Source organism: Chrysochloris asiatica, unplaced genomic scaffold (genome assembly GCF_000296735.1).
Source record: "Chrysochloris asiatica unplaced genomic scaffold, ChrAsi1.0 scaffold00223, whole genome shotgun sequence".
In the NCBI taxonomy this organism is placed as follows: domain Eukaryota; kingdom Metazoa; phylum Chordata; class Mammalia; order Afrosoricida; family Chrysochloridae; genus Chrysochloris; species Chrysochloris asiatica.
This window is the reverse complement of record NW_006408741.1, coordinates 961512-986492: the sequence shown is the minus strand read 5'-3', so window position 1 is coordinate 986492 and position 24981 is coordinate 961512. Positions and strand designations below refer to the sequence as shown.

General features: G+C 49.3%; 1 protein-coding gene across 1 annotated transcript; it reads left to right on the top strand.

Annotated features, from left to right (window-relative positions):
* Window positions 1-2860: 2860 nt before the first annotated feature.
* SPSB1 (splA/ryanodine receptor domain and SOCS box containing 1) lies at window positions 2861-13707 on the top strand. The gene is made up of 2 exons (XM_006873093.1): window positions 2861-3569; window positions 13580-13707. Exons 1-2 carry the CDS (start codon window positions 2876-2878, stop codon window positions 13705-13707), a joined length of 822 nt encoding a protein of 273 aa, XP_006873155.1. The 5' UTR covers window positions 2861-2875.
* The last annotated feature ends 11274 nt before the right edge of the window (window positions 13708-24981 follow it).

The window sequence follows — 24981 nt, the reverse complement described above, 5'->3', positions numbered from 1 at the left end:
GCGTTGGGTCACCTCTCTTTGGAATGGGCACAAATACGGATCTCTTCCAATCAGTCAGCCAGATAGTTGTGTTCCAAATTTCCTGGCATAGATGAGTGAGTGCCTCCTGTGCCACCTCACTTTCTTTTTTTTTTTTTTCCCTTAAATGTTTTATTGTGAATTATGTGATAGTTTACATGGGAGAACATTAATTTTACATTCATTCTATCATATATCGTCTTATTGCCATGGTTACAATCCCCTCCATGCATCATCAACCAACCAAAGGGTATACCCTTCAATCCTGACCCCCGTACACCCCAGGTCTTCAGCACACAGTCACTCTCCCTCTCTGGATCTAAAGTCTCCAGCTGCTCCATCGCTCCACATCATCATCTCTGCCTCCGTTTCAGGCATCACTGCCACTCTGGGTAGGGTCCCGCTCTCCGCTCTTCTCCCTTGATGATCCTAGGGACCTCCACTCCTAGACTGAAAAGTTAATAATTCCCCTTCCTTGCTATAAAATGTCAACCTTTACATTTCCAACCCTCACAATCAGTCCTGATAACAATTATTCACTATTGTATCACAAGAGACCCATCTGCATTTCATTGCATCAGCCCTGCCTAGTCAGATTGGATACTACTCAGTGGAGATTCTACTTTCCTCCAAGCCCTCTGGATCCAGGTTGCCTCTTGAAAGCTTGTAAGCCAGTCACTTCTTGCCTTTGTAGCTCCCGCCCCCCATTTTGGGCAGCCAGTGTGCAAGTTGCCCATCCCTGTCTACTCTGTGTGTGGAGGGTGTGGGAATGATTCTTGCTGTAAGGACTTGTTCCCTCTTTTGAGCTACTGCTTCCATAGGTGTAGATCAAGGTCATTAAATTGTATGAGAATACTTTTTTTTTTTTTTCCTCTTTTTACTTCTGGTTAAGCTCTGATCATCCAGTCACTGAAGCCAGGATAAGTGGGTATTATCTGCAGGTGTGGGTGTTCTTATGCATATGCCCTCTCTTCTTCTCAGCTGGACACTTCACTCTCTACTCTAGTCCTCTGTGGCTATGTCACTATCTCTGGGCCCAAGAGTCCCCAGGTCTTGCCACACTGCTGGCTAACCAGGTCTTCACCTGGGTTCACAGAAGTCTATTGAAGGGCTTAGCTCGCCACTTCATTGCTGTTTTTCCCTCACTTCCCCTTATCGGTGACGAGCGTGGTCACCAATCAGAGTGTGTATTCCCATTGAGTCTTAGTCTTGGAAGGGGGTTTGCACTGAGGGGACCCGACCACTTGCATTGATGTTTCCTGGGGCTTGTTCTTGTAGTAACAGTTGGTCTGCCTATGTTGTTTTATATTTTTCCTGTAGGTCTTTCTTTCAAGAAGTATCTTCTGTTCTAGCCACTCTACCGCCTCACTTTCTTGAAAGATTTCGATTTTTATGGGCCAGTTTTTCTCTTGACTGTTGCTTGCTGTAAGTTGGAATTGACTGAATGACAATGGGCTAGCGTTTAATCTTAATGGAAGCAAACTGCTACCTTTTTCTCCTGTGTTTCAAGCTGCTGACCTTTCAGTTGACAGCAGAGTGCTTAATCACTGCACCAGCAGGGCTCCCTCCATGAAGATTACAGCTTTGGAAACTGTGAGGTAGTTCTTCGTCCTGTACAGTCACCGTAGGGTTGCTGTTGAATTAGAATTGACTCAGCTATGCTGAGGTTTTTTTTAAAGGCCTCCTCCTTGAATAGAGCTCTCCCAGAGTGATGAGGGGGCAGAGGACAGGACATTGATACAGTGAGGTCTGTCTTCTAACCAACTACCTCCCCACTCCTTCAAGGGACTCAGGGCAAGCGGGAAGCCAGAGCAGAAGGCAGACATCCAAGACCTCCTCTGCAGATGAAGGGTGCAAGCAGGAAAAATAGGGGTCATCTGATGGTTATACAAAGTCCCCTGGGAGTAGCGGAGACCATCCAATGCTCTCCTGACAGGATCAGCACAAGGGTCTGCAGAGAAGTGTCTCTGTGGTCCCCAGTTCAGGGTGGGACAGGGAATCTGCTCAGGGCCACCTACACCAGCATTGCCATTCTCAGAATGAACTGGAAAAGAGAGAGAGGAGCTGCACTTTAGGGTTTAAAACAGCCACTGGGAGCTTCATCAGGGTGTCTGTAACAGCTAACACAACACGTTTGGCTGCTAGCTGAAAGGTTGAAGGTTCAAATCTACCCACAGGCATTTTGGAAGAAAAGCTTAGAAACGACTTCCCAAACCCCTAGGGAGTGTAGTTCCACTCTGACACGGGTGTCAACAGGTGTTCGAGTTGACTTGTGGGCAGCTGGGAGTGGGGAGGCACCACCTTCTGCTCGAAGCAGCAAGGCCAGGGTTTACACTTCCCCTTGTTTGGACTAAAGGTGATGTCCACTGCCCCGAGGCTCATCTGACCTCCATTTGCCACCTGCTGAGGGTCTGCTTGAGTCCCAGACCACACTCACCACAGTGGAGAACAGTACCTGACCCTGAGCCCCAACCCCCATCTTCACACAGACGATGACAAGTGGCCCCTTTCCTCTGTGACAGTTGAACTGTGGAACTGAGGAGAGATTTCATCCAGTGCCAAGGATGATCCCCGCCCCCACCCCTGGACCGGGTGGGGCCGGGGCCAGCACCCTGGCAGCTGGGATGTGCCTCGGGGGTCACAGTGCACGTTCCCCTCCCTCCTGAACGCCTGCTCACCCATCTCCTGGTTTTTTTTTCCATCCATTAGGCAACCCTGGATGCTCCACAACTTGCGGAGTCTCCTAGCAACCTTCCCGAGGAATCCAGCTCCAGCCTGATCGGAAAGCTGGACGAGAGACCCTGGGATTGATGAGCTGGCCCGGGGCTCCTGAGGGAAGGTGAAACCGGAGGCAAGCATGGGTCAGAAGGTCACTGGGGGGATCAAGACAGTGGACATGCGGGACCCTGCATACCGACCACTGAAGCAGGAGCTGCAGGGTCTGGACTTCTGCAAGCCCACCCGCCTGGACCTGCTGCTGGACATGCCCCCGGCATCCTACGACGTGCAGCTCTTGCACTCCTGGAACAACAATGACCGGTCACTCAATGTCTTCGTGAAGGAGGATGACAAACTCATCTTCCACCGCCACCCTGTGGCCCAGAGCACGGACGCCATTCGGGGCAAGGTCGGATACACTCGGGGGCTGCACGTGTGGCAGATCACGTGGGCCATGCGGCAGCGGGGCACCCACGCTGTAGTGGGCGTGGCCACAGCAGATGCCCCCCTGCACTCCGTGGGATACACAACACTCGTGGGAAACAACCACGAGTCGTGGGGCTGGGACTTGGGACGGAACCGGCTCTACCACGATGGCAAGAACCAACCGAGCAAAACGTACCCTGCCTTCCTGGAGCCTGATGAGACCTTCATTGTTCCCGACTCCTTCCTGGTGGCCCTGGACATGGACGATGGGACTCTGAGCTTCATTGTGGATGGACAGTACATGGGAGTAGCTTTTCGGGGACTCAAGGGCAAAAAACTGTACCCTGTAGTGAGTGCCGTCTGGGGCCACTGTGAGATCCGCATGCGCTACTTGAACGGGCTTGATCGTAAGTGTCCCCTCTTGTGTCCCTGTGATCTTACTGGTCAAGTTCACAGTCATTGGAATGAAGATATCTTTAAGCAGAGAGTGCATGTGTTCAGACCCTCTTGCCTGCTCCAGGTTCAGTGAGGCATGTAAGCCAGAAACTGACATCTCAGCAGACATTTCCAAGTGTCCTTTGAGAAAGGGAGTGGCATTTCACTATCTATCTATCTATCTATCTATCTATCTATCTATCTATCTATCTATCTATCTATCTATCTATCATCTATCTATGTATGAAACTAGCCCATATGGAAATGGAGGCTATGTGGCTGCCCAGCTGTGTGCCCGAGGTAATGGGGTGGGGGGGAGTCTCAGCATTCCAGAACTCTCCACCTGGCTTGGCTCTTTCTCCTGAAGACTCAGTCTCACCCCCGCTGGTCCATGCCTGTGTGAGTCCTTTCCTTCCCCAACACAAACATCCCACCACCGGAAGGGGTGGACCAGAACACTCAGCCCACCAAGGGCCTGACCCTCTTGGGTGTGACCTGGCACCTGAGTTCTAACAGCTCCTGCAAACCAGTGAGCAGGGTGAGGCTCCTTCCCTCATGCAAACATGCCTTCTGTCTTGGAGTTTCCACACCCTGCGGTCTCTCATTCCAGCCCCTCTTCCTTCCCTTCCCTTCACCTTCCCCGCCCCTTACTTTTAATCTTCCAAAGATACTAGAGAAGAAAACCTCCAGGGAACTTAGGCAGGTGCCAACTCTTGCAAGGTTTTCTTTGGAAACCCTGCTGCCCCACCCTGAGTTGACTGGCAATGAGACAGGAGCTGCTGGCCCTGGCGGGTGTCCAGGCTGCTCCATCTGACGTGGGCATCCCAACACCCTGAGGTCACAGGACTCCTGGCAGAGCCCGCCAGGTGTGTATCCAGCAGGTAACCTCCCAGGAGGTCACTCAGACCTGGATTAGGAACCAGTGGAGCGAGTTCTGTTAGTCTGTCTTCCCAGGGAACATGAAGTCCAGAGTGGGTAAGCAGAGTCTGAGGCCCTGGAGGAGCCCTGGGCTGTGGCCTGCCTCTTTCCTCTGGACCCAAGGCACTTTCGTTTCTGTTGTGTATACACAGACAGATGAAAAATTTGCTGAGTCTGTGGCATCATTGGCAGGCCACTTAGACTCTTGGTCTCCAATAGAATGGTCCTGCCATGTCCCCACAGAAACAGACAGCTGATGTTCTCATCAGCTCTGTGAACTTGCATAGCTCAACACAGAACGTGCAGAACACAGACCCCTGGAGTAGCTGCGCAGAGCTGAGAGAGACCAAGACAGAGCGGAATGGTTCTGAGAGACGACCTAGAGACCCTGGTGAATAGAGGATTGGCCAGTTTAGCACTCCATCAGAGGGGGAGCTTGATGCTTTCCACATTTTTCTTGTTTGGAAAATTCTAAAGGGAGAGAGAGTGTGAATACAAGAATAAGAGTAAACTGTTGGAAAGTGTACCTGGAAGCTGGACCCAGAATGGAGACTAGACATGCCAGTGACCCGAGTGTCCACCTCGGGCACTTTTGGTGAATGGCGAAGACCCTCCTCTACACCAGGCTCATGATGTCACGCGATGCCCAGGCCCCTTAGCTTCTCTCCTGCCCTAGACCTGGGCAGACATGAATGGGCCTCTCCCCATGGCCAGATGATTTGGGAGGGTCCAGATGGGAAAAGAGATGTGGTCAGTGGAGCAGAGCATGGAAGGGTGGTGCACTGAGGGCCACAGGATGACATGTTCATATCAGAGCCCAGCCTGACCAGCTCCTTCATAGAGGGACAGCCTGTGTTTTGGGCCATATTGAGGGGAGGGATCGCTTGGGCTGAGGTGGGAGCATGGGGATGGGGAGAGGTAGTCAGGTTCTGGAACTGTTTGGAAGGTACATGTGAGTAGGTTGGATGTGAGATGAAGAAGGGAAGATTCAGGATGACTCCAAGGTCTTTGGCCCAAACAGGTGGCAGGAAGGGGAGGCCCAATAAGCATAAGTTAAGTCTGTGGTGTTCATGGTCACATTTGGGTGGAGATTCAAACTTGGAGGACAGGACAGTGGTCTGGGCTGGACTTATAGCTGTGGGATCATCCATGTGGTAGCCGTGTTTAAAACCATGCAAGGCGGTACAGAGACAGAAGTCTGAGGTAGACCCTTGCTCATTTGACGAGGAGGTGGACAGGGAATGGCTGTGTAGCTGGAGGAGACCCAGGAGAGAAATGTCTTGGAAGTCAGTGTGGAAAGCACTTCCAGAGGACCTGAGTGCTGCCAGGTCGGGTATGCTGGCAGCTGGGAATTATCCATCCAGTGTGGCAAAATGAGGCCACTGGTGGTCCTGATAGGGGCAGTGTGGGTGGAGTGGAGTCACAGCCTGCTGGGAGAGAGAAAATCCTCTCTTGCTGCTTTCATGAGGATCAGGCTGGGGGCTGGACAGACAGTGACAGACAGTCCTATGTTTTGTCTCCTCCACACAGAAGGCAGGTGACCATCAGGGGAGGTCCAAGGTTGAGTACCTAAGGCCTCTGCTTCAGGAGGGTTTACTTTACCTTATGAGGCAGCTGTTGCCGAGCAGGGAGAAAAACCCTCACCTTCCTCCCTGTGGTGATCTCCGCCGTCTTGGCTAGGGATTCACCCTTTTCTGGCTTCACTGTGCTTAGACTTCTGGGTGACCTGTCAGGGTGCCAGGAGAGCCAGAGGAACTGGGTCCTGCATGGTCCACTAGGGCAGAGGATGTGACAGGCAGAAACTTTGCTCAAGTCTGGCTAGTGTCAGGCTCTTAGAGGTAATCTGGACCCCACTGTGGCTCCTGCTAAGTAGACAAACCAGTTCAGGACCCACCACTGGAACCCACTGAATGTGGCGCCAGGTCAGCCTCCCTTCCCCATGACCCTCTTGTCTGGACAAAGCGAAGGCTTGAATTGAAGGCTTGGAGTTCTCTGGGAACCGCCCTGCAGTGCAGCCACCCTGAGGACAGTGACTTGCATGGGCTCCTCCTATGTCTCCCACCACCATTGCCCACTGTGGAGCTGCAGAAAGGGAAAAGCCTGCCTGTAAGCAGAGGAGACCCGCTGACACAGTGGGTAGCACTTAACAGTTGACAGAAAGGTTGTCAATTGGACCCTAGCAGCTACTCAGTGAAAGAAAGCCTTTGTCATCTGCCTCTGTAAAGATGACAGCCTCCGAAACCCCATGGGCAGTTCTGCCCTGTTCTGCAGGCTTGCTATGAGTCAGAATCAACTCTTTGGCATGCAGCAGCCGAGCAGTGGACTAGCTGGTCCTCAAGGGGAGCTTCTCTGGCCCCATGACTCTTGCCCTTCCCCCACTTCTAGATGTGGCTCTTTTAAGAAAGCCTCCCTGTGGTTTGGTGTTTTAAAGCCCTCCCTTTATGGCTCCCAGATGAGTTTGCAGTGGTTCCTAGTGGTTGAGGGTTCAGGGGAGGGCTCAACTCTTCCTTATGGAGCCTTTCAACTTAGTGGCTCCTCCCGGCCTCCCAAGATGTCCTCCTGGGGGGCCTCTCACCCTGACAGTGGTTCCTTCCGGCTCCCCCTGCACCTCCCCCTCCCCATGCTGTAGGAGCTCCTGTGGGCAGACTGGTGGCCCCACCCTGCCAGATTTTCCTTCAGGGGTGAGAGGCCATGGGGAGGAGGGAGGATTGTTCTAGTCACTCTCCTCCCAGAAAGACAGGTCATGGGAGGACAGCTGGCCCCCAGAGTTGGGGAGAAGTCCAGGTATCCTCCCCTAGTTGACAAGGACAAGGGTTGCTGATATTTTTGTTCTTCTTTCATGCAAGTCAACTCTGACACATGGTGACTCCCCCCCTCCCCCGCATGTCAGAGTAGCGTTGTACTCCATGTGGTGTTCAAGGACTTAGTTTCTAGAAGTGATCACCACACCTTTCTTCCAAAAGACCTCTGGGTGGACTTGAACCTGCAACCTTTCAGTTAGCAGTGTGTTAACCGTTTGTACCACCCAAGGACTCCTCTCGTAGGAACTATATCACGTAAAGGAAACACACACATCCCCGGGAAGGTCATCGCTCTACCCACACCTTGAATCCATGTCTCACAGAGCATTTTTGCTGCAAGCCGCTTCACGCTTTAGAATGTGAAGGCAGGCGAGGCCCGTGGCAGTTAGTGGCATGAGACTTTTATCCTTCCACCTCACAGACTAAAGTGCACTCATTTAGTGCCGTGCTCTCAGAAGGTTTGACATGGGTTGAAGCTCCACAGAGGTTGGTGCCCTCAACTTTTCCAGCTCTTCAGCCGTCTGCTCCACAGATAGTGTCTGATGGACTTGCTGATTTCTGAGCAGCTCCCAACACCTTATTTGTATAGACTGTGTCAAATGAACAGGCACCTGGACTTCCTGGAGACTTGCATAAGCTGCTGGCTGCCAGCAAGGCAGCCACGATCTGTCAGCTGGCGCATCAACTGGAGAGGAGCCATCAGATAAACTCCACTTTGTCTAGTTAGGAACTTTTCCAAAAGCGAGGTTTGTGAATGGAGCTGGCTACAAAGCTTCACAGCTCCTGTCCAAACCATTGGGGTTGGGGGAGATCTCCTTGGGTCCTGTTGACAACAGCAGTGGGTCAGACATGCCATCTTCCATGGCACAGAATCTGAGTCAGTTTCTGTGGCCAGCACTCCATCTGTGCCCAGCCTTCGCAAAACAATCAGCCCACCATAGTCTTCTAGTGCTGCTGTAACACAAATACCACAAAAGTGCGGCTTCAAGGAACAGAAATATATTTTCTCACAGTTCTGGAGGCGAAAAGTCCAAATCAGGGTTTTGGCCTCGTCCGTTCCTCCGGTGTCTGCACCCCCAGGTTTCCTCTGTTCTTTTGCCTTGTAAACAATTGTCATTTGGCATCTGCCTTCCCCACGTGTGTGAATATGTGTTCTCTGTCTAATCTGCTCTTGGACTCCTGGTGTGGCACTGTAGGATAAGCATAGGACTGTTAACCTCAAGCTCAGTGGTTCAAATCCACCAGCCGCTCCTCGGAAACTCTATACAGGGTTTCTATGTGTTGGAACTGACCGACAGCATTTAACAACAACAGCCCACTCGTGTTAAAACACAGGTGTGATTAGATTTAGAACCCACCCTACTCAGGTTATGAATCGGGCTGCGAACCGCAAGGTCAGAAGTTCGAAACTGCTAGCTGTTCCATTGGAGAAAGATGAGGCTTTCTGCTCCCGTAAAGATTTACAGTATGGAAACCCTTACAGGGTCACTATGAGTCGGAACCGACTCCACGGCACACCACCACCACCACTACCTACTCAGATATGACCTAATTAACAACACAAAAGAAAATCCTGTTTCCAAACAGGGTCACAGCCCCAGGTTCAGGAGTATTTCAGGTGACACATTTTAATCCCTAACACCAACGCTGGCCCTCTGTACCTTCATTGGGTGGCGTGGTCTCATCTGTTTGTGTAGCTGAAGTCTCTGAGTGTGGACCCATCCAAGGGGCACCTTATTTTTAGCTCCGCATACGTCACTGGACTCCTGGTGTGGTGCTGTAGGATCCGAACTGGACTGCGAGCCACAGGGTCGGCAGTTCAAACCCACCAGCTGCTCCTCAGAAACTTAATAGCATAAGCACTGCTGCCGCCATCTTTGAAGCTCTGGCGTTTCAGGAGAACAAGCCCCACCTGGTGTCAGGCCGTATCCCTACACTGGGTTATTCAGTTGTGGTGGGCATGGTCAGGCACTGGAAGCTCGTCCATGCTGCAGGGCAGCTTTTAGCATGGGGTGGTGGGAGGAGCTAGCAGCACGTGATTTCCCCTGTGTGTAAACTTGGCAGGGCTGTCAGAAACTTCCTCTTTATGCTAGTGGAGTAGAAAGAGCTGAACTTTAGATCGAATTTGATAGACCTGGCTGTGTGTCCACATCGCAGCCCTTGGCTCTCTAACCTTGGGCACCTGAGTCTCGCACGTCTCTTTCCCACTGTGCAGGGTGGGCGCCACAGTTCCCACTAGGGCTGTGATGATTAAAGATAGAGCAGTGGCCGGAGAGTTCTCCAAATCATGGTGATCTGACATGTGTCAGAGTAGAATTGTGCTGCATAGGATTTTCAATGGCTTATTATTATTATTTTCAGAATGAGATCACCAGGACTTTGTTCTGAGATGCCTCTGGGTAGATTTGAACTGACAATCTCTTGGGTTTCAGCCAACCACATTAACGGCTGTGATGTTCCCATTGTTGTCTAGTAAGTTATGACTCATAGAAACCCCATAGGACAGAGCGGAACTGCCCCATAAGGTTCCCATCTTTATGGTGGGTGCCCTGGTGGTACGGTGGTTACGTGCTCTGTGGTTTGTGCAAGGTTGGCTGTTGGAACCCACCATAAATATCTACAGCCTTGGAAGTCCTTGTCTTACATGGTTGTTATGAGTTGGAATTGACTCCAAGGCCATGGGTTTGGGCAGTTTTTATTTCATCGTTCCAAGAACAGACTTCCGTGTCTTTTTCCCTCAGATCAGCTGATGGGTTTGAACCGCTGACCTTTCTGGTGGGTTCGTTCTGTACACTGGAGAAAGAGGCTCACCCAGGTTTACACTGTTGAGAAACATTTCTTGCTGGGAGTGCTCAAGTTACCCTGAAACCCATTAAAGCCAAAAGGGTTGTCATAGGAACGCCTGGCTAGGCTCTTGGACCACATTCAGTGGTTCTTAAAGCTTTCTTAAGTGCTTTCCAGCAACCAGGGGAACCCCCTTCACCTCCAAGTAGGGCTGACTGCATCCTTAAAGGGAGGTAGGGCTTGGGGCAGCCCAGGCCTTTAGGGAGTTCCTGAGTGGACAAGAGAAAACAGCCCAAATTCCCCACTTGCTTAGGCGGGTATGGGGTCCACTTCTCTGTAATCAGGTCTTGGCCAAGGGGATCTCAGCTGGGTGGCCCTTTGGGGAGAGTATTAGTTTCCTTTGAAGTCCCTGGGGTGGCACAAAAGGTTTAAGTGTTCAACTACAAACGGAAATGCCTACTCAGAAGCACCTCAATAGAAAGTCCTGGCGGTCTGTTTCAAAGGTCGGGGCTCTGACAACCCTGGGGAGCACAGTTGTACTCGGCACACCTGGGGTCTCTGTGAGTCAGAACGACTCAGCAACATGGTGGATACGTTTTCTATTGCTGTGTAACAAATGTTCACAAAGGGGGTGACTTGAAGCCACAATTGTTTTAAGAATAAATTTCTCCAAGAGAAATGTACCCTCTGACAGTCCAGGAGGCTGAAAGTCAGAAATCATTGTGTCTACAGCGCCACACACTCCCTCTGAAAATTCTAGGGGAGATTCCTTCCTCAACTCTTCCAGCTTCTGGTGGTCTAGTTTTTCACCTCATCACTCCAGTCTTTGCCTCCATCATCACATGGCTGCATTCTCTGTCTCTGTGTGCCCTCTCCTCTTTTCTTAGGACCTGTCCTAACAGTGGTGTCACAGAGGTGTATGGTGACACCCCTGGAGGCTGGAACCAGGTGTGGAGGGAGATGGCCCTACTTAACTAGGGGTTTCTGGATCCTTGACTTCAATATGGGAGATGATTTTGGTTCATCTTCCTGCCTATTTGTTGTTGTTAAGAGACTTTGAGTCGATTCCAACCCATAGTGACCCTGTGTAGGGTTTCAGAGAAGCAGCTGGTGAGCTTGAACTGTTAACCTTGCATTTCAAAGCAACTTTGCAGTCCAGTGCATTAACCCACAGCGCCACACCAGGATGCCTGCCTATAGGCTCTCCTCAGTCGTCCTAAGTTGTATAGGAAAAGCCCATTTCAAAGCTTTTAATTAGAAGTGTTCACCATTTCAGTTCCTCTTGGTTGTAGCTGTAGCTGCGGCTGCTTGTGGGGAGATGAAAAGCAGTTTGTTTGCCTTTTAAAACTTGAAATTTAGTTAATGCATTACTAAAGCCTCCGATTTACTCTTTTTTATGACAGTTGTATTGAGATCTGATGCACATACCACACGATTCAAAGTATTTAAAGTACACTATTCAAAGGAGCTCTGGTAGCGTAGTGGTTACGAATCGGGCTGTGAACCGCAAGGTCAGCAGTTCGAAACTACCAGCTGTTTCGCGGGAGAAAGATGAGGCTTTCTACTCCCGTAAAGATTTACAGCCTCGGAAACCCTGTTCAAGGTCGCTATGGGTCGGATCCGACTCGATGGCACTTAACAACAACAACAATTCACTGGGTTTTAGTATATTCACAGACTTGTACAGCCATCCCACGATCAATTTTAGAGAATTGTCATCACCCTAAAAAGAAGCCCCATGTTCATCAGCAGGTACTCCTCACTTCCCCCTCAAGCCCTCCCAGAATTACGATTTGATCTTGAGTAAGTTATTCTGAGCTTTGGCAAATATAGAAGAGTTTTATTTGTATTTTATTGGTGAAATAGGGTCTTAAGCAGAATGCTGGCTTGTTTTGTTGTTTTGTTTTAGGTCTGACCTTTATTTTATTCACAAAGCTTCTCAAAGTCAAGGGGAGACTGCGCAGGAAGCCACAAGTTGCTCATTTAAGCTCACTTTATCTAGAGGGCTGTAGAGTGGCCTGGCATCTGGGTGTGCTCACCTGGGCGGGGCTCAAAGCAGAGACAGGGTGGGGACAGCCCCCTGGGCTTTGCAGGTATTGGAAGCTTTTCAGGCTTCTGGAGTGCAGAGTGTGTCAGGGCCAGGGAGGGAGGCAGGCTCTTGGGACACACAGCTGAGTTGCATTTAGAGGTTACAGCTTGGAGCAACTGATAGCCCTGAATCCCAGGTTCCAAGTCCTTGGGACAACTGAGCTCACACAGACTCTATCCCCTGAGTCTGTGGTTGGGATCCATCTGCCAGGGACCTCCCTTCAGCCTTGCTGCCTGTCATGGGGACTGTAGGCAAGTATTGTGACTTCTTAGTTGTCAGCATGATATGGTGGCTCGGAGCATAGCTGCTGGGGCCAGGCTTTCTGGATTGAACCTCCACCCTGCCACCTTTTAACTCCATGGCACGCCTTGGCCCATCACGTCCTTACTCTGGGCCTCAGGGTCCACAGCTGAAATGGTGATGAGGACAATGCCTGTGAGCTGTTAGATCAACACCGAATGATGTCCTTTCTGAAAACCCCAAGTGCAGCCCAGGCCTGGGGTGCAACTGCAAGACCTGGCTTCTTTGGTGTGTTCTGGCAAATGCACATCAAACGGTGCCGCTGGGGTATGAGTGGGATGGCCAAGTTCTGTCTTCTGCCAGCAGTACTACCTGGGGAAATCACTGAGATTGAGACCCTCTACTCTGAGTGGTGTAAACATTTAGCATGCTCAGGTGTTAACCGAAAGGCTGGAGGTTTGAGTTTACTTAGAAATGCATTGGAGGAAAAGACCTGGCAATCTACTTCTGAAAAATCTGCTACTGAAAACTCTTAATGGAGCACAGTTCTACTCTGATACTCACAGGATCACCATGAATCAGAAGTCAGCTTGACGGCAGCTTGTCTTACCCTTCAGTTTCGCTGTCTGTAAAATGGGACCATGGTCAGAGGGTTATTGTTGAAATTCCAGTGAATTAGTATTTCCAGAAGGCTAAAGAGCTTTGGTAGCGTAGTGGTTACGAATCGGGCTGCAAACCTCAAGGTCAGCGGTTCGAAACTACCAGTTGTTCCGCGAGAGAGAGATGAGGCTTTCTGCTCCTGCAAAGATTTACAGCCTCGGAAACCCTGTAACAGGGTTGCTATGAGTCTGAACTGACTCCACCGCACACCAGCTGGCTCAGGAGGAACCCAGGTGGTATAGTGGGAGGGGGAACAATGAAACTTTGACTCTCGTAAAGATTTATAGCCTCAGAAATCCTATACAGAGTCACTATGAGTTGGTACCGACTTGATGCCATCTAACAAAAAGAACTACCTGGCTCAGAGTCGTTTCTCATGCCAACTCTTAATATTGCTGCTGTGATTGGCATTGTCTGTTACAGAACCATCCAGTATATGGAGCGTCACTGCACTAATCTGATGTTCTCTCTCTCTCTCTCCATTGACCAGCTGAGCCGCTACCACTCATGGATCTCTGCCGCCGCTCGGTGCGCCTGGCCCTGGGTAAGGAGCGGCTCGGAGAGATTCACACGCTGCCACTCCCCGCTGCGCTCAGGGCCTACCTCCTGTACCAATGACAAGCCACCCACGACCTCCATTTAACAGACACCTGGTGCCACCTCACTGAGCCGCCCACCGAGGGGTTCCCTGCCCCGGGTCCTGGGACCGGCATCTTCGGTCATGGTCAGAAGACCGCGCTGTTCCCATCTGCCCCTTCCCAACTGCCTCTGCCGGACACAGACAGATCCTGACCGTCTCCTCCGTCCCCCTACCTAACATTGGCAGAAGGCAGCCACCCCGCATGCCATATACACCTCTCCTTCCCTCTTTAAAAAAGATAGAATAAACTTCTATAGTCCTACATTGAACTCCGATCTGCTCTCAGGGTGGGATGGGGAGCATCCCCCTGCTCTCAGCACCTTCTGGGAGGGAGGCGGGGAGAGGGGAGTGGGAAGTGCCATAGCACCCAACAATCCCCAGGAAAGCTAGAGAGGAGCTTCAGCAAAGGGCTGCCGGTGCTTAGCCAAGCAGGGGCCTGGCTGCAGCCAGTGAACCTTAGGACAAAGCAATCCACCCTGGATATGGAGACAGAAATCTGAATTGGACCTCATGAAGGCAAGTAGTCAGCACCAGTCCCAGGTATAGGTGCCCCCAGTACCCTGTATTTATTCTTTTAACAAGGACAAAAGCCATTTATTTATTCCATTTAGAAAAGACACCTTGTTTCTGTCTCCTCCGGAATGCTTGGTTGCTTTCCTCCCACCTGCCCCCTCCCTGGGATGTGTGTGCCTCACTTTCTTTCTCCGTGGGCTCTATGTCTGGGCCATGTGTGCACACCAGCGTAGGCACAGGGTGTCTTCGTCTGGGTTTCCTGACTGATAGTGTCAAAAGACTCTGCCCAGGTTCCCAAGTGGGTTCCACGTGCAATACCAGGATCTTTAGGAACCTGCCTCCCAGGTAGCCACACATCTTCTTCACTTGTGGCTTTACTCTTAAGCCTCCTGTGGGTGCTTTGGTTGTGCTTTTCTAGCTGAAATTGCCCAAGTGCATCCTCAGGGCCTCTGGCCTCCCTCCCCAGAGGACCAGCAAAACCAAGAAGGACGACAAATTAGTGGTTCTCCATGCCCAAGAACCCAGGCTGCGGCAAAATGGAGTCAACCATGAGCAGAGTCCAGCCGCTTCCTCATAGAGCCAGCCCCGGTGCCTGCTCAGAGGCTGGCCTGGCTCTGGGGCTGTCATGGAGCAGGCTCCTGGCCAGCTCAGCAGGTGGGGGGCTGCCTTCCCACAGCCCCCTGTGTAGCAGACCGGCCCTTTGTGTCCATTTCTCTCAGAAGATAGCTTTCTCGGACTCTGACGCCGGTTCATTTCTGTACAGGTACAATAGGCGACTTTATCTGTTTAAAATGTTTAATATATACACACATATATATTTGTCTGAAAGAGTTATGTTTTAAATAGCTGCTATAAGGTACCTTTTATAACAACAACAAAAAAGAATCTTTCAGTGGAATATATTTTTCAAAGCACAAAATTGGTGCCAAGAGTGGGTGAAAATGTCAATCATCCCTTATTATTATTAGTTTTTTTCCCCCTCGGGATGGGAAATCTTACCTGTAAGAGTTTTGAAAGATTTTTCTGGCTCCTGTGCAGGGTGGGTCATGTTCTGACCCGTGCTGCATATGAGAGGATTTAACTTGTACAACAACCAGTTTATGGCCTTGAACCAGTCAGCCACCTCCCAGGGGCCTGGGTGAATGGCAGCTCTTTGCCATCTGAGAGTTTCCCACCCCCCAGCTCCCCAGCACCCCCAAGCCTCTTCTTTCCTGTCAGCCCCGAGTCTTGTGGCTTGTACAATTCCCAAACTCCCATTCTATTTTATGGTCATTGATAATCATCAGTAACCTAATAAAGAATGTTTATCAAAACACAAAACCACATTTGGCTCCCTCCTTTGTACCCTGGGGTGGAGGGGCAAAGGGCTTTGATTTACCCCTTGTTTTGGATTTGAATTGTGTCCCCCTCAAAATGTATTGTAATCCTAACCACTGTGGATGGAAGGAACTCCATTTGGGAATATTTTCTTTGTTATGTTCATGAAGCCGTATCAGTGTAGGTTGTTTTAAGCTAATTATTTTGGAGACAAAAGGAGCAGATTAGGCCCAGAAGCAAGGAATCACAGATGGGGGAAGAAAGCTGCCACCCCACGTGGAGATTGCCACAGAGCTGAGGAACAAGCTGAAAGAGACAAGGTCCTTCCTGAGATCCTGCAGAGAGCAAAAGCTGCCTCCTAGAGATTGTGTCCTGAACTTGGACTTCTAGCCTCCTAAACTCTGAGAAAATATATTTCTGGTTGTCAAAGTCACCCACCTGAAATACCACAGGTGGTGGATGCCAGCAGGACCCCTACTCAGTTTCTTAGTGCACAATGATTACCTGAATAGCTTGGCTGCTACCTGAAAGGTTGACGGTTCAAACCCATCCAGCGACTCCTCAGGACAAAGGCGTAGCAGTCTGTTCCTGTAAAGATTGTGGTGTGTCACTGAGTTGATTCCAACACATAGCGACCCGATAGGACAGTAGAACTGCCCACAGGGTTTCCTAGGCTGTCATCTGTATGGGAGCAGACTTTCCAATCTGTTTCCTGTGCTATAAAGATTGTTGTATGCTGTTGAGTTGGTTTCAACTGAGAGTGGCTAGTGGGTTTGAACAGTTGACCTTGTGGTTACCAGTCTAGTGCTTATCCTCCTACAGAGTCACACCAGGACTCACTGTAAAGATTGTTGTTGTTAAGTGCCGTTGAGTTGTTGTTAAGTGCCGACGAGCAGCTGGTATGTTCGGACCATCGACCTTGCGGTTCAAACCGACTTTGCAGTCCAGTGTTTATCAACTGCAGCACCACACTAGACTTCTAGAAGACAGTCTAGGAAATCCCATGAGACAGTTCTAGTCTGTCACGTGGGCTCATTGTTATGAATTGGAATAGACGCCACAGAACGTAACAACACCTAACCACAGTAAGAACAATACAAGACACCCCTCCTGGGCCTAGTGGGGCCCACTGCTCACAGGTTTCAACAGATGATGAGGTGGCCCCATCACCTCTTGACAGAGGGTAGACACCAGTCAGAGCCCCAGATGGGGGACTCTTGAAGCGATGATCCTAGAGCTCCCCCCTCCCTTTTTTAGAGGTAAATACATACCCAACACCCCAAAGGGAGCCTGCAGAACCTACTGGAAAGTGATTGATTCTACATCCTCATGATGTAGGTCTAGCTCCTCATTGATTCTACATCCTCATGATGTAGAATAATAGCTCCTTAATAGAGTTGTCAAACTAGAGTTGACGATGGACATTTGGGAAGCAGAGGATGAACCAGCTCCTACCAACAAGTCCCCGGAGCACCAACAGTCTTCATTGTCCGTGCTCTGGGGACTTGTTGGTAGGAGCTAATCTGTTGTCGATATTTGAGTCCCTGGTGCTGAAAGCACAATGATGATCTATAAGCTTCTGCCTACATGGATCCTCCTACCAGCCACTGTGGGCAGACCCACCCCTAGAACAGGAAATTCTGGGCCAGTTGGAGGTCTTTATCTCCAGATAAAGAGAAACTAGAAATTTACCAGATGTGATCACATGTCAATTACTGGTTCCCCCCCACCTGTAAATTGACCAGAGTGTGGGGGATTTTTAATTCTAAAGATAGTACTTGGATTCATAATCAACACCCATGGAAGCAAGTCAGAAATCAAATGACATATTGCATTGAGCAGATCTGCAAAAGACCTCTTTAAAGTGCTGAAGAGCAAAGATGTCACTTTGAGGACTAAGGTGTGCCTGATCCAAGCCGGAGTATTCTCAATTACCTCATATGCCCATGAAAGCTGGAAATGAATAAGGAAAATTGGAGAAGAATTGATGCACTTGAATTATGGTGTTGGTGAAGAATATAGAATACACCATAGACGGCCAGAAAATGAACAAATCTGTCTTGGAAGAAGTGCAGCCAGAATGCTCCTTAGAAGCGAGATTAGTGGGACTGGTCTCATGTACCCTGGACATGTTATCAGAAGGGACCGTGAGAAGGCTATCATGCTTGGTAAAGTAGAGAGATGGTCGCAAAAAAGAGGAAGACAGTGTGATGGACTGGCACAGTGGACTGCAGCAGTGGTCTCAAACATAACTATTGTGAGGAAGATGCAGGACCAGACAATGTTTCATTCTGTTGGTCACTTAGGAATTGGAACTGACTCGACAGCACCTAACAACAAAGATATGTGGAAAATGCCTGGTCTGAGGATCCAAGACCACTAGGATCAAGTCCCATGTCCCTGGCTCCCAGAGCCTCCTAACCAGCTTTTCCCTAGGCCACCTGTCTCGATATCACTTAGGGGTGTTTGACAAAATGCAACTTCCAGGGCCCTGCTCAAGATGTATCGAATAAACATTTCTGAGGTAGGACCCAGAAATCTGCATTTTTCCAAACCTCCTTGTAAAGGTGGCTTAGTCTAAGAGAATTTGAAGACCACTGATTTTGCCTGTTAACTCTTCCTAATGCAAAGTTGCTTGGCAAAGGGAAATTATTTCAGTGTTGGTAGGTCGACCTAGGGCCAAAACTCCTGAATTTCCTATAAAACCAGCCTAGAGACTGAGTCTGACTTCCTCAGACTTCACAAGGGGAAGGAGAATCAAACTCAAAATCAGACCAAAGCTGATTCCTATGAAACAAAGGTCAGACATGCTTCCATTCTGTGTTCAGTAATCCCACAACCATCCCTCCTCCCATAGCACTCTGCTTCACATCTGTGTTCAATAATCTGTTGCAATGACCACACAGAACCCACTGACAAAACTCAAAATTCTGGGATTTATTAAGGAAGTGAACAGGGTACAATTCAGGATCAGAACCAACTCAGGATGAAGCAGTTCTCCCGGCAGGAATGCATCATCTCTGCCAGACCGCAGACTTCAGACACACGCTCTTGTCCTCGGTCTCTCAGCCATGTTGCCCCTCAGCTTCACTCGGTGAGGTGAGCTGGGAAGCCCACTACTGCTCGGTCTCTCCATGCCACTGCTTCTGCCGCGAATGCTTTCTCAGGCAGGGGTCTCATACACCCTCTCAGCTTTTCTTTCTTGATAGCCCTGGAATTGTCTATCTCTGTTTTTGAGATGATTCCTTTTAAACCTAGAGAGATGGCAAAAGCGACCTATCCTGGTGTTAGTGTCCTGTACACTTTATTTCCATGGTCCCACCCAATCATTGGTTCCAACTCAATGGCACCTGACAACAACAACAACCCAATCATTGGTGGGAGTTAAGATTTTGGCTAGAAAAGCCGTATCAAGTCAATTCACAGTACCAACATCTCCTGAGTCATAGGTTCAAACATGGGTGCCGGCAACAGCATTTTTCATTGTTTTGAAATTTGTTATTGTGAATATAGTGAAGGTTTACAGAGATCATCAGTTTTACATTGAACAAATCATAAACTTGGTTTCATCTCAGTGAGTATAATCACTGCATGTAACAACAGTTATCCTGTTTTCTCCCTGTGGTTCTTATTTCCATTCGACCCTCCTTCCCATTCCTTCCCAACTTTATCCTTAAGTAAATGTTGTCCTTTTGATTTTGAATGGCTGACCATTCCATGTTGCTGTTCCCCCTATATGCCTATCTGCTGCTTGGCTGAGTTCAGGTTCAGGAGCATGAGTTCCATTCTAGATCTGAAGGGTGGTCAAGAGCCATAATCTAAGGTTCCTCCAGTCTCTTTCTGCCCAGTTTTTTGTTGTTGTTGTTGTTTTTTTTTTGAGTTTTGTTCCACATTTTCTCCCACTCTATCTGGGAACTTCTAACTAATGTGATCTCTTTCAGACCAAGTGGCAGTGTTAGCCAGGCACCATCTAGCTCTTCTGGTCTCAGAGACATGGTGACGGATGTTCATACATTCCATCAGTCCATTGGACTAGCTAATTCCAAGCATCTTCAGTTCTCATCACTCACCTTTCTTCTGCACAGGGAGAAACCAATAATTGAACCATAGATGGCTGCTCATGAACATTCAAGATCCCAGTCATTGATCACCAAAGTAGAATGTAGACCATTGTCTTTGTGGACTATGTTATGCCAATTGGCCATGGTGACACCAGCTTTTTGACCATGGTTGAGTCACCGTAAAATGGCAGTACTAAACGATTTGCACTCTACTGCTAACCTAAAGGTTGGCAGTTCAAGGCCACTCAACAGTACTGTTGAAGAAAGACCTGGTGATCTGCTTCTGCTAAGATTTGGCCAAGAAAATTCTGTGGCGTCCAATTCTACTCTGCAGCCCATTAAGTTGCCTTAAGTTAGAATTGACTAAATGACAGTTATCAGCATTCCCACAGGAGTATAGCAAGGGTGGCCTTACACCCTGAAGGGAAGACTTCTAGAACAAGTCCTGGTGTCTTAACGTTTCTGTCTGGAAAATGGCAAATGCCCTAGATTGGCATGTTGTCTTTGAAAATGGATCCAATGTTCCCAAATTAATGTTTCTTTTTCTTGATTGAAGCCCCCCAAAGGTGGGCATTGAGAAAAGAGACCCCAGGTGTCCTCCAAGGCACACCCAGGCTGGAGGCAGGAGGAAGAGGTCGTCTAAAATTAGTTTTAGTTGGGAGTTCATGTCTGGGTTGCAGTTGGAATTCTGGCTTCCTTTGAAGGGTATGGCAGAGGGAGGGGTGGGGTCAGGCGGTAGGGGAGCACACAGGGAAAATAAGGGTCTTTGTGCTGCTGGGAGACTTCTGGGGAACACGGTTTTGTGTTGAAGGGAGCTGCGTTAATAAAACCATCTGTGCAGACTTGGCCCATGTGGTTGCAATTACTATCCTGCCTTCAAACAGGTAGCAGCTCTCAGGGTTTGGCCATAGATGGGAAGTGGCCTCCCGCCTCCCTCCATCTCCTGCACACATCTTCCCTCCTGCTCCTCAGCGAGATGAGGAATGCGGACTTTACTGAACCATAAACTATGCCGGGGGAGCTAGGGAGGGGGCCGAAGACAGAGCAATTAGTTCATGCTTCAGTCCAGACACCCAAACATGGTTGGATTCCAGCTGCAAGGAATATTTGAAATAAATGAGCTGCCTGGGGCCAGGAGTTTGCTGTGTTTTCTGTACAGGGCCATGGCAACTAGGGAGGAAACCATGAGCTAGGGACTGGGCTCGAGAGTCAACAAATGATGTCCGGCTGTAGCCAAGACTGCTGCAGCCACTCATGGCTCGCCCAGGGCTTCTCAGGGCTCAGCTGTTGGCAGGCAGGACGTAGCCCGAGCCGGCCTTCTGGGGCACTTGGCAACAGCACTGCCCAGCCCAGGACCTTCCGTGGCCTCTGTTGGGCTCTGATCTTTTTTCCTTTTTTTTTTTCCTTTTAAGAAAAGGGAAAGCTAACACTTTGCTGGAATCTTTCTTCCTGGGCAGGAGAGCAGCTGCTGCCGTCGCTGCTGGTTTGATAATGATTTTCCTAGGCAGAGGGGAAGTTCTTGGAGGAAAGTCCAGACTGAGGGCAGCTGACTGGATGGAAGAGGGCAGACCTTGTCCTGGCCAGGTCTCCTACCCTATTTCCCACCAGGCCCCCCGTGCAGCCTGTAGGCAGAAAAGGCAAGACCCTCCTGAAAGAGGGCCCTGTGCTCTGGCCCCTCTGAGGGTGGAATTTGCAGCTGTCCCTAAGCCACTTATCGGTATATATGAGTCATGGGACCTAACTTAGGGGTCTTAGCTCATGCAGTCAAATCATCAGGGAAGCATAGGGAAAAATCACATGATAGAACAAATGATCCAGTAATGGGGTCTGGAATTCTGTATTAAACACCCCTAGAAGATTATATGAAGAAGAACGTGGCATCAGGATTGGAGGAAGACTCATCAACAACCTGTGATATGCAGATGATACAACCTTGCTTGCTGCTGAAAGTGAAGAGGACAGCCTTCAGTACGGATTGCACCTCAATGTAAAGAAAATGAAAATCCTCACCACTGGATCAGTAAATAACATCATGATGAATGAAGAAAAGATTGAAGTTGTTAAAGATTTCATGTTACTTGGATCCACAATCAACACTCATGGAAGCAGCGGTCAAGAAATCAAACAACGTATTAGGCAAATCTGTTTCAAAAAGACCTCTTTTAAGTGTTAAAGAATGAAAACATTGCTTTGAGGACTAAGGTGCAACTGAATCAAGCCATGATATTTTCAGTTGCCTCATATGTGGGCAAAAGCTGGACTATGAATAAGGAAGACTGGAGAAGAATTGAGGCGTTTGAATTATGGTGTTAGCAAAGAATGTTGAACACACCATGGACGGCCAGAAGAACAAACAAATCTGTTTTGGAAGAAGTGCAGCCAGAATGCTCCTTGGAAGTGATAATGGTGAGACTTCGTCTCACATATTTGGACATATTATCAGGAAGGACCAGTCCCTAGAGAGGTCGTCATGCTTGGTAAAGTAGAAGGCCAGTGAAGAAGAGGAAAACCCTCAATGAGATGGATTGGTACAGTGGTAATAACAATGGGCTCAAGACTGACAACAATGCTGGAATCAACTCAACAGCACCTAACAACAACAACTACTACTTCATGGGGAAGGTGGCAAGACTTTGTCTCTCTTACTTTGGACAGATCATCAGGAAAGGCCAATCATAAAATGGCTTCTTGTCTGGTAAAATAGACCCACTGCCATCAAATGGATTCTGAGTCCTAGCAACCATATCAGACAGTATAGAACTGCTCTATAGGGTTTCTGAGGCTATAAATCTTTACAGAAACAGATTACAGAAACAGACCACCACAGCTTTTGGAGTGGATGATGGGTTGGAAGTGCTGACCAGTTAGCAGCCCAATATTTAACCCACTGAGCCACTAGGGGTCTTCTGGTAAAGTAGAGAGCCAATGAAAATGAGAGAAACCATCAATGTGAATGACTGATAAAACAGCCCCAGCAAAGGACTGAAGCAAACCAAAGATCATGAAACGGATGCAGGACCGGACAGCGTTTTGTTCTGTTGTATATGTATGGTCACCAAGCAACTAACAACGTAGGCTTGTGAGGATCGAAGGAGCTGGTATCTGTGAAGTACTTAGTACACTGCCCGACACACAGTAAGTGATCAGCAAGAGTTGTTGTTAAGTGACGTCCAGTTGGGTCTGACTCATGCTGAGCTTGTTTGTATAGGGTTTCCGAGGCTGTACATCTTTGTGGGAGCAGAAAGCCTTATCTTTGTCCCATGGAGTGGCTGGTGGGCTTGAATCGCCAACCTTGTGGTTCACAGTCCAGTGTTTATTGTGCAGAGCAAGAGTAGCTAGTATTCACACAAGGGCTTGTACAAATAAGTTTACCCAAGCTGCTTTATCAGTGAGCAATGTTTTATTAGATGGCATCTCAGCAGGGAAATTGCCTGGGCCCTGGAGCCTCTGTCTCTCAGGACGGAAACCCAGTTTCCTAAACACTCAGAACCAGGGAGAGAGAAAGCAGAATCTTAGGAGCTGTGTGGCCTTGCTCAGCCTCTTTACTCCTCATGTTCCCAACTGTTTTCGTTTCCTGAGGCCGCCATAACAGAAGAACACAAACCAAATGGCTTAAAGCAAAACAACTTCATTTTTCTCAGTCTGGAGGCCAGAAGTACAAAACCAAGATGTCACCATCTTCCTTCAAAGTCTCTAGGGGAGAATTCTTCATTACGTCTTCTGATTTCAGGTGGCTCCGGGCACTCTTGGGTTTAGGGCTTCATCACTCCATTCTCTGTCTCTGTCTTCACATGGTCTTTTCTTCTCTTGTTATATAAAGACTCTTGTCATAAGGTTCACCCAGAACATCTAAGGTGACCTCACATCGAGATCCTAACTTCATTACATCTGCTAAGACCCTTTCCCCAGACAAAGTCTCATCCGCAGGGATGGGGGTTATGTAGACTTATCTTTGGTCTCACTACATTCAACCCACTGCACACATCTTCAAGGGAGTCCTGGTGTGGTGGTATTGGTTAATGCGCTGGACTGAACCACAGGATCGGCTGTTCAAGCTCACCAGCTGCTCCTCGGAAACCTTCTACAGTGTCGCTGTGAGTCAGAACCGACTTGACGGCACTTAACAACAACAGTGTTTTGTGGGTGAGGGATGCACAATTCAATCCATAACAGCTTGTCTCTTGCTCTTTCTTTATGACATGGGGACAGAGGCTTGTGCTCTTGCTTCTATAGCCAGGCCCTCGCTGAACTGATTGAACAAGGAGAAGGAATGTGAACACAGCTATTTAAAGAGCAGGGAGGCTGCGGCCCGGACAGGGCTTCTCACTGCAGGGCCGTGAGCAGCTCCAACCTCAGACACAGAACTATTTGAAGCAGTTGCCAGATGTTGTGTCTGAGTTGGGTTTTTACAACTTGCTTACAGGTTAGCAGCCTGCCTCCCACAGGAGTTCAGCTTGTCCCAGCGGGTTCAGGGCCCTGGCATGGGACCATGGCCTCTGCTCAGAAGCCTCACCTCATCTTCTCACTCTGTGAATCTGCGCTGCTTGAAGAAGAGCCAAGGCGAGAACCGGCTGTCAGACACCCCACCTTCCTGAGGTGGCAGTGTGGCCCTGAATCCAGGGGGTCTCCCAGGTACCCTGGAGCCCTGGTGTGGCACTATGGGTTAATGCACTGGACTGAATGGTCAGTTTGAGCCGCAAGGTCGATGGTTCAAATTCACCAGGTGCTCCTCAGAAACCCTATACAGGTTCTCTATGAGTTGGAAGCAACTCAACGGCATACAATAACCTGGGTTCCCTAAGCTTATGGAATGTTCTGCCAGAGCTTACTGCTGGACCTACTGAGTCGTCCCCAAGCACATGGGAGCGGCCAGCCAGTCAGGACACAGGATGACCAATCCCAATCCTTTTCTTTCCTCCTCTCATCTCCTAGGCAAACACCCTTTCCTCAGCCATCATGAGAGTCTCTTTAAATGGTGCATTTAATGTGCAAGGGCTGGTGATAGAGAGCCACCAAGAACTCTGGAAAACCTGGTGAACCAGGGAAGTCCTGGGGAAGCACTACTAGGACCAACCCTTGGATCAAGGCCACTGTATCAGGCAGCTGGGATTTCCCCACATGAAACTGTTGGGGTTCATAGGCTTCAGGGTGGGGAGGAGGCTGCCCTGCAGAGACGCACACCACTCAAGTGCTCACTTCCTGGGGCCACTTGGAATGGCTTCTCTGCAAGCTTGCTCTGGGGCAGAGTAGGTGAGGGAGAAGTGGGATATTTGGACATATTATCAGGAAGGACCAGTCCCTAGAGAGGTCGTCATGCTTGGTAAAGTAGAAGGCCAGTGAAGAAGAGGAAAACCCTCAATG

What these genes read in the sequence shown, in the direction of transcription:
- SPSB1 (XM_006873093.1), top strand. Translation starts at nt 2,876, where the DNA reads ATGGGTCAGAAGGTCACTGGGGGGATCAAGACAGTGGACATGCGGGAC. An exon ending in CTACTTGAACGGGCTTGATC is followed by an intron (nt 3,570 to 13,579) that starts GTAAGTGTCCCC and finishes TCCATTGACCAG; the next exon opens with CTGAGCCGCTACCACTCATG.